The sequence below is a fragment of the Corapipo altera genome, unplaced genomic scaffold, assembly GCF_003945725.1.
Source record: "Corapipo altera isolate COAL_440 unplaced genomic scaffold, ASM394572v1 2, whole genome shotgun sequence".
NCBI lineage: Eukaryota > Metazoa > Chordata > Aves > Passeriformes > Pipridae > Corapipo > Corapipo altera.
This window is the reverse complement of record NW_020884890.1, coordinates 7966918-7984044: the sequence shown is the minus strand read 5'-3', so window position 1 is coordinate 7984044 and position 17127 is coordinate 7966918. Positions and strand designations below refer to the sequence as shown.

Below are 17127 nucleotides of genomic sequence, written 5' to 3'. Positions count from 1 at the left end.
AAATCCTCTCTCAAGTAGTTAAGGAAAGTATGGCTGAATCTAATCTTACTTTGTAGACCTATTTAAACACCTACCATGCACTGACAGTGAGTCAGTAAAATACTGCATGAATAAGCATGACAATTTTACGAAGAGAATATCATTATAAAATATTTATGAAACGTCTTTGTGTAATGAACCTTGTACATGGAAGCTTTTGTCCATTGTGGGAAGCTAAAAAAATAATAATCAACATTTCATTTACATATGCATGATGCTGCAAAATAGCGTATGTAAACTATTTCTTTCTGTACTGTTCAGTTACTTCTGTCATCAGCTCCTACAAATTTTATTTGCAGTCATTTGTTCAGATCACTGGTGCTCTCTTTGCCGTTTTCTATAAATTCTGCAAAATAAATGTCCATAAATATACCTTGATGTTGTCTTTTCGTAATTAACCATTGTGTTGTTTGGAACCATACTGGCATTTTATGTTAAAATGCCACTATTAGTATGGATACACCTGCTGCAAAGGGAACATGAAAACAATAGTTTACACCTTTGAAACTGTACAGAAATCTGGTGTAAACAGGTAGAATTTTATTTTTGTGAACTTAGCATTAGCTCAAATATTTTAGCAAATTGCCATCATTATTAATGCTATTTATTATCCCCTTAGTTCCCGAATCCTTTGCTGCTATGTGCATAATATGTCACTTTAGTGACTTCTAGGGACAAAGGGGTGAAGCTTTCTATATTTTGAAATAAAATGATACCTCAGTGTATCGTTATTACAGATATACATTTTGCAACTATACTCATATCTAGACCCTAACAGAAATTGTTTCGCTGAACATTAAATGCCCCATCTTTTCCAGTATTCTTTAAATTATTTCTTTTCTCTGCCAAGTTTCTAGATTCAGTGAAATTGATAGAGAATATTACTATGCAGAGACTATATTAAAAAGCTGATAAATTCTTTGATGTCTAATTAAGAAGACTACTGTGTTTCCCACATCCTAAATGATCTCATGATATTGTAAGCAGGTTGTGATTTGGCATGCTTGTACGGATTGCACCCAGCATGTAAAAAAATTTCCTTTAATTGTTATGTGAAATGTTTGCATATGTGGTTATTATCTGTGAACTCATTGTACATGTATCCAAATGTGTTTTCTGTTGTGCTTGATTTTGCTGGCCATTCTTGAATGTCTTGGCAACTCAAGAAACATATGTTCTGTGCTGTCTTCTGTAATGCATATACTCTTTGATGTTTTGTCACATTTTGTCAGCTTTTATTTTACTCTTTTTCCAACAACATATCTTTATATTTGTTGGAAACAAATTTATGCAAAGACAATTTTAGTAAGCTTTGCTCAACATTCTTTTATTTATTCATTTACTATTTTTCCAATTTTTTAAACATCCACCTGGTATAAATCTTTTGCAGTTAATCCACCATCAGACTTGAATTTTACAATTATAGATGAACATAATGTTCAAATGTCATGGAAAAGGCCACCAGATGCAATAGTGGGTTACAGAATAACTGTGGTTCCAACAAATGGTGAGTTCTGTAAAATTTTGTTATGAGATTACATTTTTTGAAACATTGGGTTTATTTTTGCTTATATCTAACTTAAGTATGAGAGTAACTGTTAAAATATTTCTGAAGTTTGTGATCAAGACTGGGCAGCAGCAAAGGGTATACAAGGACCAGTGACTGTTCCAAGTTAGAGCTTTTTTTACCATAGTGTTTACTGTTTTGGGACTGCAAATAATAAGTTTTGGATGCCTTTCCTTTCCAAGGAGCAAAAAGAAGGTAGAATCATCACTCTATTCCTTTTCCGCGCTTTTGCCGTAAAGGTTAAGAATTTTATTGTGCTGTGTAAGAGTCATTATTCTATTTCACTTTGAGAAATAATTAGTGTAAAAGTGATATTGAATCAGACCTGGACCATGATTTGTTAGATGATAGTACATTTTGTATGTACATTTTGAGATTCAGATTTCCTGGAATTTAGTAATTTGTTCACTATTGAAGCAAGTCAGTTTGAAGTTTCATGTTTCAATATTCATACTTCATGAAAACCAAAAGTCTATAGTTCTAAAATTATAATTGGATTTTAGATAGATTATTCTCTCTTGCATTTTGTTTTATGATAAACTTATCAATATTATTGGATTTGAAGACTGCATTAAGTATTTTATATATTTATTGCAGATGGACCTACTAAAGAATTTACTCTTTCACCTAGCACTACCCAAACTGTCTTATCAGATCTTATACCTGATGTAGAGTATGTTGTATCGATAGCTTCATATGATGACAGAGAGGAGAGTCTACCTGTTTTTGGCCAGCTGACAAGTAAGTAACTGTTATACAATCGGAAAACCAAATAGGATAACTAAGTGGTCAGTCATAAAACTTTGATCCAGTTCCTCAACAAAATTGCCACATACCTAAACTCTCATTAGATGGAGCTGTCTGAACATCCTTTTCCCATTATTCGTAATAGACGCAGAGAGAATTTGCAAGAGATCAAAGGAGACTGACATGGATATGTAGTGTCTGACAACCCCTATAGAATTCTTGGCAGGAGACACTTGGGTTTTTTTTGAGCTACACCTACTTCTGTAATTGCATCTACTGAAGTCAAGGGAAAGATGATCGTTGACCTCAGTAACAAATGAACTCGACAGACGTCCCGTGTGTGCATGTGTGTATGTGCGTGTGTGTGGAAAAACTAACTATAGTCATCAAATAATAATAAAATGTGACACAATATATCTGAATGCATACTAAAATATTGAATTTAAGTTTTTATAATTTATATTAATAATTAAAGCAGAAAATAAATTTAATTGAGTAAAAATCCACAACATGCTCTCTTTTATGATGTATTTTGTCTCATGTATCAAGCTTCACAAACAACCATGGGAAAATTACTTATGATAAATTACCCTAGTTTTTAGAAGTGGGAAATACTGGTATTTCATCCAGGGATGTTACAGTTAATTTTCAGGAAATTACTGTACAAGATATACAAATACATAGTATCCTTAGTTATTTGCATTTTCTGTATTTTGTGTTGTCCCGAATACTGTGTTGTCACCTCTGTAAGTACAGCTGATGTATTACTCACAAACTGTATTTATGTTTTTATGTTCTGAGTCTTGTCAGATTTGTGTCAAATTCCCTAAATGCTTTCCTTTGATGTTTACAAATTTAACCTGATTTCCTCCATTAATTCTGTCTACTGTGTGCTTTCTGCAGTTCAGACAGGTGGTCCAGGGATACCAGAGGAAAAGAAGGTTGAGGCTCAATTACAAAGTAAGATGTTTTATCTTTCAACTTACCTGAGATTTATCTTATCTGAGGTCTAGCTCTAGTACCCCGTAAAGTTAAACTGTGTTACCTAGCAATGAAGTTCACTTGTAAAGTTGTCCACAGTTAAGAAAACTTGTGAAGGGATTGGGATAGAAGGAATTTAGTGGCTGGATTGAAAGATTAAGGTGCAAAGTTGGTACTGAAACTAGGAATTTGATGCAACTAACCTGAGCAAGTCCATAAGTGTCTTGGTCCTATTAACAACAAGCATTGTGCTGTGGATAAAAGACATTGCAGAAGAGCCAGTGCAGCTATAACGGGGAGATAAAGATACAAGGCAGAAGTGGTAACAAAATTATGCTTTTCTGTAACTTCAAATCACTGCAAAAAGTTTTGTATGTGGGTTTTCATCTGTTGAGGCATAACAGATCTTGTGGATTAGCATGAGAGGTGTTTCAAAACAGTTTCTTTTTAATAGTAATGGCTAGAAAACTCCTATGGGCAAATTCACTTGTGTGAATAATGCTTCCACAACTAAAATATTCCAGATAAGAAGATCAGTCTATTAAACATCCGTTTGTTTTGACTTTTCCCTACTAAGTTCCCATTAGATGTCTCAATGATTTGTAAGAATGCTATTGCTCATTTGCTAATAGAGTTTTGCTTTTTTTTCTCCTGTTATGTTCCAGGATGCTCCATAAGTGCAATGACAGACCTAGTTTTCCTGGTAGATGGCTCATGGAGTGTAGGGAGAAATAACTTCGGATATATTCTGGACTTCATGGTTGCCCTTGTATCAGCTTTTGACATTGGGGAAGAAAAGACAAGAGTTGGAGTTGTTCAGTACAGTTCGGATACAAGAACAGAGTTCAATTTAAATCAGTATTTCAGAAGTAGTGATCTTATTGATGCAATTAAAAGGATACCTTACAAAGGTGGCAACACAATGACAGGTACAGATTTTCTACATACATGTTTATTCAGCATTTAGTTTCATAATTCAAATTTGCTTTAAATCCTGGTTCATACAAGTCTAGTAAAACACAATTTGTGGTGTTGTTTTTAGGTGAGGCTATTGATTACCTGGTTCAAAACACCTTCACTGAGTCTGCTGGAGCAAGAAAAGGCTTTCCCAAAGTAGCAATTGTCATTACTGATGGAAAAGCTCAGGACGATGTAGAAATTCCTGCAAGAGAGCTTCGCAACATAGGAGTTGAAGTTTTTTCTTTGGGTATGTCGAGTTTTTCTAATGATTGAGAGATTAACATTGATAAAGAAGTAATGTACATGTTGTACAGATTCGTGTTTCAAGAATTTCATTATGCCTCTCTTTTAATCCGTATGCATTAGTGGGTCATTTCCGACCTCCAGAGTGAAAAATACCATTTGTGTTAATTTGATAGTAATTCTGTAGCTCCTGCATGGAGATTAGGATGACTGACTAGCATAGCTTCAACTCTGGCCTCACTGAGGATATCACATTATTTTCTTGCATTGGAAATGGAGTGTGTCACCTCATTATTTTGTATGTTTTTGTGGTTCGATTATTGATAATGACAAAAGACAGAAGAGAAATTAAACTCAGCTTTACCCCAGGATGTTCTGACATTTCATGAGTACATTCACAGGTGTCTGTATTTTATGGCTACTTAACGCAGTCCTGTCTATTGCAACTTCTAGGTATAAAAGCAGCAGATGCAAAAGAACTCAAGTTAATTGCATCTCAGCCTTCACTGAAGCATGTGTTCAATGTGGCTAATTTTGATGGAATTGTGGATATACAGAATGAAATTATCTTGCAAGTGTGCTCCGGTGTTGATGAACAACTAGGTGAACTGGTTAGTGGAGAAGAAGGTGAGGTACTTTGTATACACATTTTTATAGAACTCAGTTTATTCCAATGCGTATTTAAGAGGCTATCCCTCCTTCCTTTGCTTTATTTCTGGAGTTTGATCTGTTGCCTCATTTAGCAAGTGTGGAAAACTGGTCTCAGTCTTGTGTTTTTAATGCACAAGAACAGAACATGTGATGTAGTAGGTTTGGAATAGCTCCATTATTCCATAGTTTCAAAGGCAACATTGATGTGCAGTTATCAGAGTCTCATTACAGTCAGTTTGGACACAGGCGTCACTTCTGTGGAAAAATGTATTAAAGGGGAAAAAACTGCTTGGTAAAGGGGCAGAATATGTAATAGGTTAAGAACCAAGGAATGAAAACTGGAGAATACTGAGGAAACATAGATACCAACCTGTGTCACTGCAGCTTTCTGACCCTGTAAGGTTTTGAGTGACTAGTTATTCTTTGACCAAAATGGCAGCAGAGATGACTCCACTGTCATAGTGCTCTGCTCAAGTCTCCATTTGTTCACACTTTCTGCTGTGTTTCTGTGAGTGTAGCTTTCACTTCTGGTTGAAATGGGTTTAAAGCAAGGCAGAATTTCTCTTGGAACTTCGTCTATACTTGAGGGACCACGAATTGTTCATATTTCTATGTTGCTTTTGGACAGTCCTGTCATTCACTTCTGTTTATATATGCTAAAAGTGATTTTTAGTAAAGATTAAGCAAAGATAAGTAAATTTATTCCAGAAATAAAAACCGTGAAGAAAATATACTTTTATTGTAATTAAATATTTTGGGTTTGCTTTTCATTTCTTTCAGTGGTGGAGCCTCCTTCAAATCTGGTGGCCACTCAGATCTCCTCAAAATCTGTTAGGATCACTTGGGATCCATCCACAAGCCAAATAACTGGCTATCGGCTGCAGTTCATTCCAATGATAGCTGGTGGAAAACAACATGTGCTGAGTGTGGGTCCTCAGACTACTGCTCTCAATGTTAAAGATCTCTCTCCAGACACAGAGTATCAAATTAATGTTTATGCAATGAAAGGACTGACCCCCAGTGAGCCAATAACGATAATGGAAAAAACACAACAAGTAAAAGTTCAAGTGGGTGAGTTAGGAGCCACTGCATTATTTTCACATGGTAGCTTTTCATTGATTAAAGCTCTGATGCTTGTTTTAATCTCATACCTTTGTAATTTATGAGAAACAGCTTTGCTTAGCATAGTTATCTTGTTTATAAGCAACTGGGTATGATACATGAACTACAGATTCAATTGTAATGCGGTGGCTATTGAAAATCTGCTTACAATGGTTATTCTTTCTCTTTGCAGAATGCTCACGGGGTGTGGATGTAAAAGCTGATGTTGTGTTTTTAGTGGATGGTTCCTACAGCATTGGTATCGCCAATTTTGTAAAAGTAAGAGCCTTTTTGGAAGTGTTAGTTAAAAGCTTTGAGATATCACCTCGAAAAGTACAGATAAGTCTTGTCCAGTACAGCAGAGATCCCCATATGGAGTTTTCTTTGAACAGATACAACAAAGTGGAAGACATAATTCAGGCTATTAACACCTTCCCCTACAGAGGTGGATCTACCAACACAGGCAAAGCAATGACATATGTGAGGGAGAAAGTATTTGTTACCAGCAAAGGATCAAGACCAAATGTGCCGAGAGTCATGATTCTTATTACTGATGGAAAATCGTCAGATGCTTTTAAAGAACCTGCAATAAAACTGAGGGACGCAGATGTAGAAATATTTGCAGTTGGTGTGAAGGATGCAGTGCGTACAGAGTTGGAAGCAATTGCATCACCTCCTGCTGAGACCCACGTTTACACAGTGGAAGATTTTGATGCTTTTCAAAGAATATCATTTGAGCTTACACAGTCAGTCTGCCTACGAATTGAGCAGGAACTGGCTGCTATAAGGAGAAAATGTAAGTAACTACTATTACTTAGAGGAATGTAGAAAATGCAGTGAAAAAAGATCTGAACCAATGTTTTGTGCTTGTAGTTACCTAAAGAATGTACATTGATGAAATTGTCCACATACAAATGATAATTTTAATAACTGGGGATTTGCTTCTCATTTTCAAACGTATTAAAAGCAATGAGGGAAATGAATGGTGAAATGGAGATGAAAAAATTATTGGAGAAATTTTTCCCCCCTCCCCTACTAAGTATCTAAAAAGCTATTAAATGTGTGTCTATTGGAATGACCTTAGTGGATGTGCTCTGCTTTTACGCTCAGTGTCTTGAGTAGAACAGTTACCGTGCCCATTCTTTTTTAGCTGTCTAAGATGAGGTAGCTAATATAGGCTTGTCTTTTAGATTTCCAAAGGCAGTGAAGCAATGCCAACAACTCTAGGGGTGATTTGATTAATATTTAGAGTAAAATTAATGACCTTTTGGTATGAGCTTAGACAATACAACTTGAGACAGCAGATGCTAGGTGATATTATCTCAGTCTAACTGTACGAAGACTGAAGACTTCTAAGACTGAACTGAAGTAGCACATGAAAGTCTTCACATGCATCCAAATTTGGCCATCTTGGATGTTAAAAACTTAAAAGATTTCTAAATGACCAGCTTTTGGTCAACTAAAGTTACTTATGATTAGTTGCACCCTCAGCGCCCCTACCTATGTTTAGTAGAACACAAACATTGAATAGTCCCCAATATTGAAAACCCCACTCTCTTTAAAAATAAGCCTTTTGTTTCAGGATAGCTTTGAGGAACAAACCAGCAGCACAGCCTTTGTTTAGAGGGCTGAAACAGTCTTAAGATTCCCACTGTTAGGCTGACTAGGCCAACCAAAACAAGCCCAGGGTGTCAGGTCTGTGTTTGTGCTTCATGTCAAATTCCTTGTTTCCCCTTCATCTTCGTTCCTGAAAAAATACTGGTATTTATTTTGTCCTATTTCTAATCTAGATCTGAAATAAATCCCAACAATTCTTAGTTTCCATTGAGGACATAATGTTATTACCGTCGATGGGACATATAAAAGAGGAAACCTAACTTGATCATCAGATTCTAACTTAAGTTTTCATGAGTATAGATGGACTGTTTTAGTTTGATTTAGAAATCACTGAGTTGATGCTTCTACTCATTGTTGAATGATTTTAGGCAACCTAGATATGAACTTCATCAAATTTGATAGCTATAAGCAAATACTTTGCACGTGCAATAAAATATCTGTTCAATTAGAATAAATGAAATTATTGAGGGAATTTTTTTATTTATTTTAGAGATTTTGTGTTTAAAATATTCTAGGAGGTATGCCTCAAATGCACATTTTTATTTCTATACAGCTTATGTGCCTGCAAAGAACATGGTCTTTTCTGACATAACATCTGACAGTTTCAAAGTGAGCTGGTCTCCAGCTGGATCTGAGGTTTTGTCCTATCTCATTAAATATAAAGAAGCAGTTGGTGGAGATGAATTCATTGTTTCAGTACCAGCTTCAAGTACTAGCTCAGTTCTCACCAATTTACTGCCTGAAACTACTTATGCAGTCAGTGTGATTTCTGAATATGAAGATGGTGATGGCCCTCCCTTGGATGGAGAAGAAACCACCTTAGAAGGTAGGAATCCCATTATTCTCAGATGCAAAGGAGTCATATGTTCAAATAAGAATTTGTATAATTGAAGAGTGGATCTATGAGGACCATCAGCTGAGGCTGAGAAGCTATGCAGAATGAGAATAAACATTATTGTATCTCAATGCATTCAGTAAAGATACAGAATTCCAACAATATGCAAACATTAAGTTGTTAAGATTGGATTTTATTTTCCCTGAAAGCTGGATGGATGCTGTGCTTCTCTGCGTTGGTCTCTTTTCAAAGGAAGTAGTAAGTTTTCAATAATAAATTCAGTGGCATGAATTAATGTTAATATACAGTCCAGTTAGAGTAGATGAATATTGTAGGTCCCTTCCAACTGAACTATTCAGTTCTATTCTGCTCTGTTGAATAGTTATGACTCTGATGCAAGAATGCATGTTGACTTCAATACATTTAAAGTGAAATGTGTGCCTATGTAATTTGCTATGCCATCTAACTTAACATTAGTAGAAATTCTGTTTTAGATACAATAGGCTTAAAGGGGGCTGAGTTTTGGTCACCTGTTTTTTTGTCAGAACTTCATGGGTCTGATCCAATAACTAATGCAAAACTTCCACTCATGTCAGTGTGAGTTTATGTGATCAAGGACTGTCAATTTAAGCATGGTAACTGTACTTTTTCTTGATACGGTTGCCATGATGCACTTCTGCTGGTTGAAAGGAACAACATGACAGTAAATTTGCTTTTCTATTCCAGTAGTTGAATACTCGGTCTACTCTAAATCATGCTTTTAAAAATATTGATCCACTCTTTTTAATTATTCCATGCTGTCATTTGTGACCTTTGGTGACATAAATTGTTCCCAGGGAGAAAAAGAAACAGCACGGAGCTTTGTTAATTGGTGTTTCCTCTTAGGACTGATAGAAATAAATGCCTATAAAATAGCTTATTTTGGATGTTAAGTTTGGAAGATACAGGTTTCACTGTCAGTATTCACATTTCCATGACATTACCAGTCAGAATATTTTGGACACACATAATTTTCCCTTAGGAAAACAGACAAACTCTTGACTGATTAGAATATGTAGCTTTTGTGTGTAAGGGACAGGGGAAGGAAAAGCTTTAATAAAAATAATCAATTCTCCCATGTTGTAACTGATACTGCCTTAAATAACTGTCAGCATCATGATCTGATGATATCCCAACGTGTCTGAGAAGACAGTCCTTCTGCAGTCATGTAAACATCAGCAGCTCTCCATGCAGATCTAGCCAACAGTTTGGGCCAGATGGCTTTCTTGGCAATTACCTTTGGTTTCAGGCTTTTAAAGGATTTGAAGTTGAGTATTGTATTTCTGATTAATAGGAAACAAGCTTGTTTCTTTAAAACTAAGATTATTAATTGCTTCACTTTTAACATTAAAGAACAATGCTTATAGCATATAGGTAGTAAAGAACAAAAAAACGGAGGTTTTTTTTCCCCTAAATGACAATGCAACTCTAGGCAACTTGCAGTACAGTAGATCTTAATGTCTGTTGGAAGAGTTGAGTCTTGTTTGGTGTGCCCACAAGTTCATCTGAGCTGCTGTACCTTTTGTCAAGGAGCAGACTATGTTAAATGATTCACTACAGTTTTTCTTTAGTTTTTGGAATAACATACTATTTCTTTGAGTTAGAGACGAAATTCAGAAGCTTTTTTTAAACATTAGGTTCAACTCATATAGCAATGAATACATTTTTTGTTGCAAAAATTTTACTTAGAGAAATAGAATTGTTTTGATGGGTTTTTTTTCTGTTGCATTTTCTTTGGTCATTTTTTAAAATAGGAGAGCTGCCTGTGTATAATCAGGTGTATCTGAGAACTGTCTGTAAATGTAAGTGGTGCAGATGCAAATGGCTACAGCAAGGAAACCTATTCCATTTGTCATGTTGAGAAGTTTTCCCACTATGTCCCTTACACAGTTGAGTTCTACTGGTACTGCTAAACACAGTCAGACTGCCTTAATTTTCAGAATCTATTATATAAACTGGGATTAATATACTTTTGGGGACAACTTTATTACACTGCTGAATGTAACTCTGGCCCTAAATTTTCAGAAATTACTAGTGGTGTGTGCATCCTGAAACAATGGGAGCGCACTATAAGCTGTTGTTTTGCTAAACTGGATGAGCTAACAAAATGGATGGAATGGTTTTACTTCAGATACTACTTCACCCAAGGCAAATATTTACAAATTATATGTGTATATTTTTTGTAGTTAAAGGTGCTCCTCGAAACTTAAGGATAACAGATGAAACTACTGATAGCTTTGTAGTTGGCTGGACACCAGCTCCAGGAAATGTCCTACGGTACAGGCTTGTTTATAGACCCCTTACTGGAGGAGAAAGGAGACAAGTGACTGTATCAGCAAATGATAGATCAACTATTCTACAGAATTTGATCCAAGATACAAGATATGAAGTGTCTGTTATTCCCGAGTATCAGTCTGGGCCTGGAAATTCATTGAATGGATATGCAAAAACTGACGAAGGTACATGACAAATGCTATGAAGGTAGTAAGCTTGAGAAGAACTCCCTGGAAGCTGACATATTCATACTGAAAAGAGAATAAATCTCGTAATTCATATGTATTATCCCAGATGAACAAAGAATTATAACATTGCCCAAGCCTAGTGGAGAGGCAATTTAATTTATCAAAATTGCAATATTTCAATTTGAAATATAGTCTCTTGAACCTGTAACACCTGATATGGCAAGGTAACTTGGGTGAAGAATCTACCTGTATATTTAATTAATTGTCCTCATGATTCTTCATATTGTCAGTGATATAAATGATATACTTTTTGAGCAAATTCAGACCCTGTTTGCATTTTGTTCTGAGTGCTTAGCAAGGAATTAATGAAACATTTAATTTACGGAAGTTATCACTGTAGACTTGTGTGAAGATGCATGATTCTTTAACATGTATCATGCCTTATTAAACAAAATCCAGAGAGTATGGAGACATTTATGAATGTCCTAATCATTGTTGAAATTTCACTGAGATCTTAGATGTTATAAACCAGAAGAATTATAATCAAAAGAACTCTGTAGGTGTGTTAATTTCGTTGGTCATCTTTGACTTGATTCTGCAGATAGTGGCTTCAACATGGATCTTGGCATGTTGAAGTTGAGCATATATTAAGTTCCCAGTACATATAAGTACTGGAATGATTGAGCCTGTTTTAATAGAAAAAAAATGGAAATAAAAAGACTTTATTGAGCATTTTTGCCTAAGGAGGGTGGGGATAGAATTCTAAAATCCTGATTATGGTAAAAGTATACTGTAGCAGTGTTAGTGCAGGCTATTCAGGAATTATTTTTTATCATAAAATCCTATGTTGTAGTAACCTAAAAAATCAACCAAGAAATGAAGCTTGCTTCAACTTGTTTTCAACCTCTTTTGACATGTGCAGTCCGAGGAAATCCAAGAAATTTGAAAGTTTCTGATGCTACAACATCAACAATGAAGCTGTCTTGGGGTGCTGCTCCAGGCAAAGTGCAGCAGTACTTTATAACCTACACTCCAGTTGCAGGAGGTGAAACCAAGGAAGTGACTGTGAAAGGGGACACTACCTCTAAAGTGCTGAAAGGCTTGGACCAAGCCACTAGGTATGCATTGACTGTGTCCGCCTTGTATGCCTCTGGAGCAGGGGACGCCCTTTCTGGAGAGGGAGAAACACTTGAAGGTAATTATTTAATGCTTTCTGTATGGTCATTCATTTATTTGATTGATGTTTATGGTGTCTTAAAGTGTCTTCTCAAGTTTTCCATAGAAGCAAATATATGAATGAAAAATAGGCATAAAAACACTCTCCTACTTTACATGGATTTTCCAAACCTACTGTCCTCAGAGAAAAAAAATGGGTTAAATCACTGGTTGTGGAGGCGACTCTGGGTCTCTTGAAAAAGGTGTTCCCCAGGAGCACCAACCAAAACTGACTGTACTTCCACATTAGCCTCAGTGAAATATTTTGTCTTATAACTCTCAACTTCTGAACAGTTTTAGTGGCAGATTGTTCTTAATGTAAGGGGATTAATTAATGGAGTTAAAGTATCTCATCCATTTGAAAATTTGCAGCATCGCTACTGTACTGAGACTGAAAGATGTTCAGGGGCCATTTTTGCATCTAGTCTAGGCAAAGAGATAATGAGTAATACCCTGCTTCTAACTAAAAACCTGGAGCTGAGCATAAACAGACTGCTGGCTAAGCATGAAGTCAGAGCCAAAGACTTTCTTATAAGGAGGGGAGACTGCTCTTTCTCTGCCTTTGAGTGGAGAATTTCCCAGACTAGTTCTCTGTGAGCATTCTCAATGTCATCTGTAGATTGTCAGAGGATAAGGAAAGCTGCGTCCTAGGCCTTGAAAGGAAATGTGACTGCTCTGTGCTGGCCAGGTATGTATTGCTGAAGGCTGGCACTGCAGCTGTGTAGGCATGACACTTGAAAACATCTTGCAAATGAATTATGTGGAATTAAGACTTGTCCATTGATGCTAATGGAGTTAGAAACTAGCAATATACTTGACTCCCGGTTTCTGCATAAGTCTCACTTTTTGTTTACAACGTAGATTAGGAACCAAACAAGAAAAACCTTTTTAAAAAAGAAAATATAAAATCAAATAATTTAAAAAAATAATTTCCAATGATATGCCAGTGTGCTGAATTCTTCCCACTAAAGTTTAGGCACTTACTGAACACTGGAGTTTGCAGCATGGATGCTCTAGAATTCTGTGGTTGATGAAGAAAGGCAGATAGTCCATCTGAGATCTCATGTTTCCTTCAACTGAACATTTATTTGTCTGTTGACTACAGAAGGAGCAAATGAGAGCTCTAGGCACCAACACCCTGCCCATCCCACTAAGACAAAGATCCAATCCACGTACTTACGCTGAGACAGGATGCAGCCGTTAGAGAATCAGGCACCTTGCAATTCACGCTGAAAGCTCCCTAACTCACTTGCTTTCACTACCCATGCAAGATCTGAATGCTTCTTTTGAGGGAAAAAGAGCTTGTCTCCTGCCCAGAACACTGCTGAGATCCAGGTAAATGAGAAGAGAGATCTGCTGCCTGTATCCTCCAGAAAAGGCAGAGGTGATCAGGACCTAATGAACTTCCCTGTTGGTGGTGGTGCTGCCCCTTTTGAGGTCTAACACTTTTTTGGAGAGAAGAGGGAGGATGGAAATGTAGGCTTTACACATTCTGGGAGAATGGATCTCAGGTAGACCGAGGAGCTGACATCCCTGCTTTTTCCTCCGTGCTGTCAGTGTTTAGAGGAATTCCTGTCTTCCTTTGCGAATCTTGAGAGGCCTCTGTCTCGCTGTTAAACAGACTGAATTGTCCACACCCTTAGGAAGATGCCTCAAATTTTAGCAAAGGATTGACCAAGTTAACCGTTTACATTTGGTGGCAACATTTTCATTAGTATATTTGTAGTAAACTCATGAGAAATCCTTTATTAACGTGGAGATGTGGAGAGATCAAGTGTGTTTCAAATTCATAAAGTAAGCTTACTTTATCCTATCATAAAACTTGAGCAAGAGAAAAGTCTTTTAAGGCATTGCCTAGAGCTTCTGTTAGAACATAGAGAGCAGTGAATGAAATACAGTAGAATCCAAACAACAAAGTCATCAGAAAACCAGAATTCAGTCTCAGGTACAGACTGTCTTGTCCTTTCAGTGCTCCCTGCCCCATCCCACCTCCCAAGGGCTCCGATTCCTATTTGGCCTTTCTGCCTTACTAAATTGCTAATAAGAAGAAAAACATTTTCAAAATCGGTTAAAGAGTCAAAGAATTTAAAAGAATAGTTGCCTATATCTCAGAAATGCAACCAGATGAAATTTAAAATGGGTGTTGCACTGAAAAGTTTACAGAAGCATTCCTGTAAGAGATTTTACTCTAAGCAACTGAATTAAAACATTACATAAAAAATTCTGTGACAGATTTTTTCTTGGGATAAATATGAATAACCGAGCATCCTATCACTCAACTGAATTACTTTTTATTCAGTTCTTCAACTGGGAGAAAACTAAATGAGAAATTACTTGTACCATTTTGACATATATAGCTTTGTGACTCAAATGTAAATTCTTTGAAGATTCAGATGGATTTGAAAATCCTATCATGTGCACTCCAAAAAACATTACTCTTCATATTAAAACTGTCTATTTGATTTTCTTGGTTAGATAAAATGTTAGTAAGAGCATTGCAGAGATGTCAGTCATTACTGGGTGATCAAAGGGAACAAACAGAATACAAATTTCTGTCTGCATGACAGCAAAGGCCTAAATCAAATTTCCTTGTGGAACATCTACCTTGTATTTCAGCAATCAGCATATCTGCAGTTTTGAGGGGCAATAAAAGTACTTGAATTAGGCCAGAACTCTTTGAACATGGTCTGTAGATATTTTAAAACACTCTGACTAATGATATGAAAGATTCTCAGAATATTTGTTGCAGCATATAAGACAATATTTCACTGTATGGTATTACCTTACCTCATTGAAGGATAAAATGACAAAACCTTTGAGGAAAACCAGACAATTAAGAGCAAAAGGTTTGCAATTTTGGAACTGAAAGGTATCATTCAAACTTCAAAGCTTAGTACAGAAGTTTACATGAAAAGAGAAGTCATGCTGGCTGTGAAGCTAAAATAAAAATGGTTGGACCCGGATGAAATGTTACACAGGTCGGTGAAGTGAATACTTGACCAACAAGTAGCTGAAATAATTTGTCTGACTGAGGCTGGAAACAGGACAGATCTTAACTTCTGGAGAAATAAACTTATCAACAGTAATGACAAAAAAGCTGTGAAAGGAAGCATAAAAAAGTGTTTAGTATTTCAGCTAGTTTTTCCATGAGCCATGGTGTCTGAGAAACAAAACAGTGTGGTGTGTGTTTTGCATTGCCAACAACACTGAAATACTGAGCACTAAAGTGTTTTCCTGTATCAGGAATCCCTATGGGGCTTACTTGATGTCTTCACCATATGAATTCTCACCAAACCTATTCAGTGATGCCATAGCTGCTGGCCACTTCAGCTCCTCATCATATCAAGAGCTAAGCTTGAGATTGCCTTTCAAACTGGGACAGTTGCTAGTTCATGGTATTGATACGTAGCCTAAGAGGAATCAGTTTGGGTGTAGTGAACATTTCAGCCCTAACAGGCAAGTGAGAAAAGGGGAACTTGATACAGTAGCTTCTGCAGCTATCTTATAGTCAAGTGGCAGGAAATGAAAAATCCAAACTCTCAGATATTTATGGAATTTTACTGAATTACTAAATGGTCTCCTGCAATTAAGGGTGTAGGCAAGCATTCTTACGGCTTTCAGTAATGATTTATTTTGCTCTGCATGTAGTAGGAGAACTCATATGGGCAGTTACACTATCCCAGACAAGGGTATCCTTCACCAGAGAGCAAAAAATTGAGAAGTTTTTAGACTGCTCTAACCTGACCTGCAAGGACATGTCTGCCCAGGCTTTCACTGAAGGCCCTTCAGTTATGTTTGTTATCTCCAAAGTATTTTGGAGCAGTTACAAATTGCTCTTGGAAGTTCTTCCTCTTCCTCTGCTTTGCTCTGCAAGGCAGTTTTTCAGTGTTTTGAAGTGGCTCGTTTGTTTCAGGATTCACGGGAAAAATCAATCCACATAAACCCAGAAATCATTCTGTGTACTTGATATCATTTACCAGCTGGGTAATCTCAGTTTCACCTTGTATTTTTATTTTTGTTAAGTATATGCTTGCCCTTATTGTTTCTCTTCATAAAACAGAGAGGGCAAATATTCCCCCAAGTAACTGCAGATAATCTCTTCTATAAACTGTTTGCATAGCTCTCTGGTGCAGCCCAAAGATAAACACATGCCAGAGGATCATCATTTTATGAACTGCTCAGAGACAACACAGTATAGAGAATTTAGCAAATGAGTAATCAGAAAATGACTCATTTCTTAGAGTGCCATTCCATTACCAGGTAATTGTTATTCAGAGAGAATGGGCTTGTTTCTTTTTTGTGTGTTTGTGGAGCAGGAAAAGGGAAACAGTATTTTACCCCTTTGTTAAAGGAGTATGCTTGCTTTCTTCGGTAATCCAGACTTTAGGAAATTTATAGTGCTCTCATCTTTTATACAGCCTCTTTCAGTCACAGGCTGATTTTGTCTACAGTTATGAGGTACCGTCCAGAGGTGAAAGTTCTAGAGCTTTATATTTCATACTCCTTTAAGCATAATTGCATGCACAAAATATGTACTGTAGAAAACTCTCTACTTGTACATATTCTCTCACTTTCAAAAGTGCATGGTGATCCATCACTAGGCAGCTTTGGTTGGAGTCCTTCTATAAAGGTGCCATGGAAAAAAGACATACTTTTTTGGCTATGATTCC

General features: G+C 36.5%; 1 protein-coding gene across 3 annotated transcripts in view; it reads left to right on the top strand.

Moving 5' to 3' along the window:
• The window catches only part of COL12A1 (collagen type XII alpha 1 chain), a 102545-nt gene that overhangs the window by 9709 nt on the left and 75709 nt on the right, over positions 1–17127 (top strand). For all 3 annotated transcript variants that reach the window (XM_027645020.1, XM_027645022.1, XM_027645021.1), the window contains 11 exons: positions 1430–1546; positions 2204–2347; positions 3257–3313; positions 4000–4263; positions 4377–4541; positions 4991–5164; positions 5969–6259; positions 6483–7085; positions 8460–8732; positions 10967–11239; positions 12165–12437. In XM_027645020.1, coding sequence (XP_027500821.1) covers positions 1430–1546; positions 2204–2347; positions 3257–3313; positions 4000–4263; positions 4377–4541; positions 4991–5164; positions 5969–6259; positions 6483–7085; positions 8460–8732; positions 10967–11239; positions 12165–12437 — 2634 coding nt within the window. The remainder of the gene's footprint in view (positions 1–1429; positions 1547–2203; positions 2348–3256; positions 3314–3999; positions 4264–4376; positions 4542–4990; positions 5165–5968; positions 6260–6482; positions 7086–8459; positions 8733–10966; positions 11240–12164; positions 12438–17127) is intronic.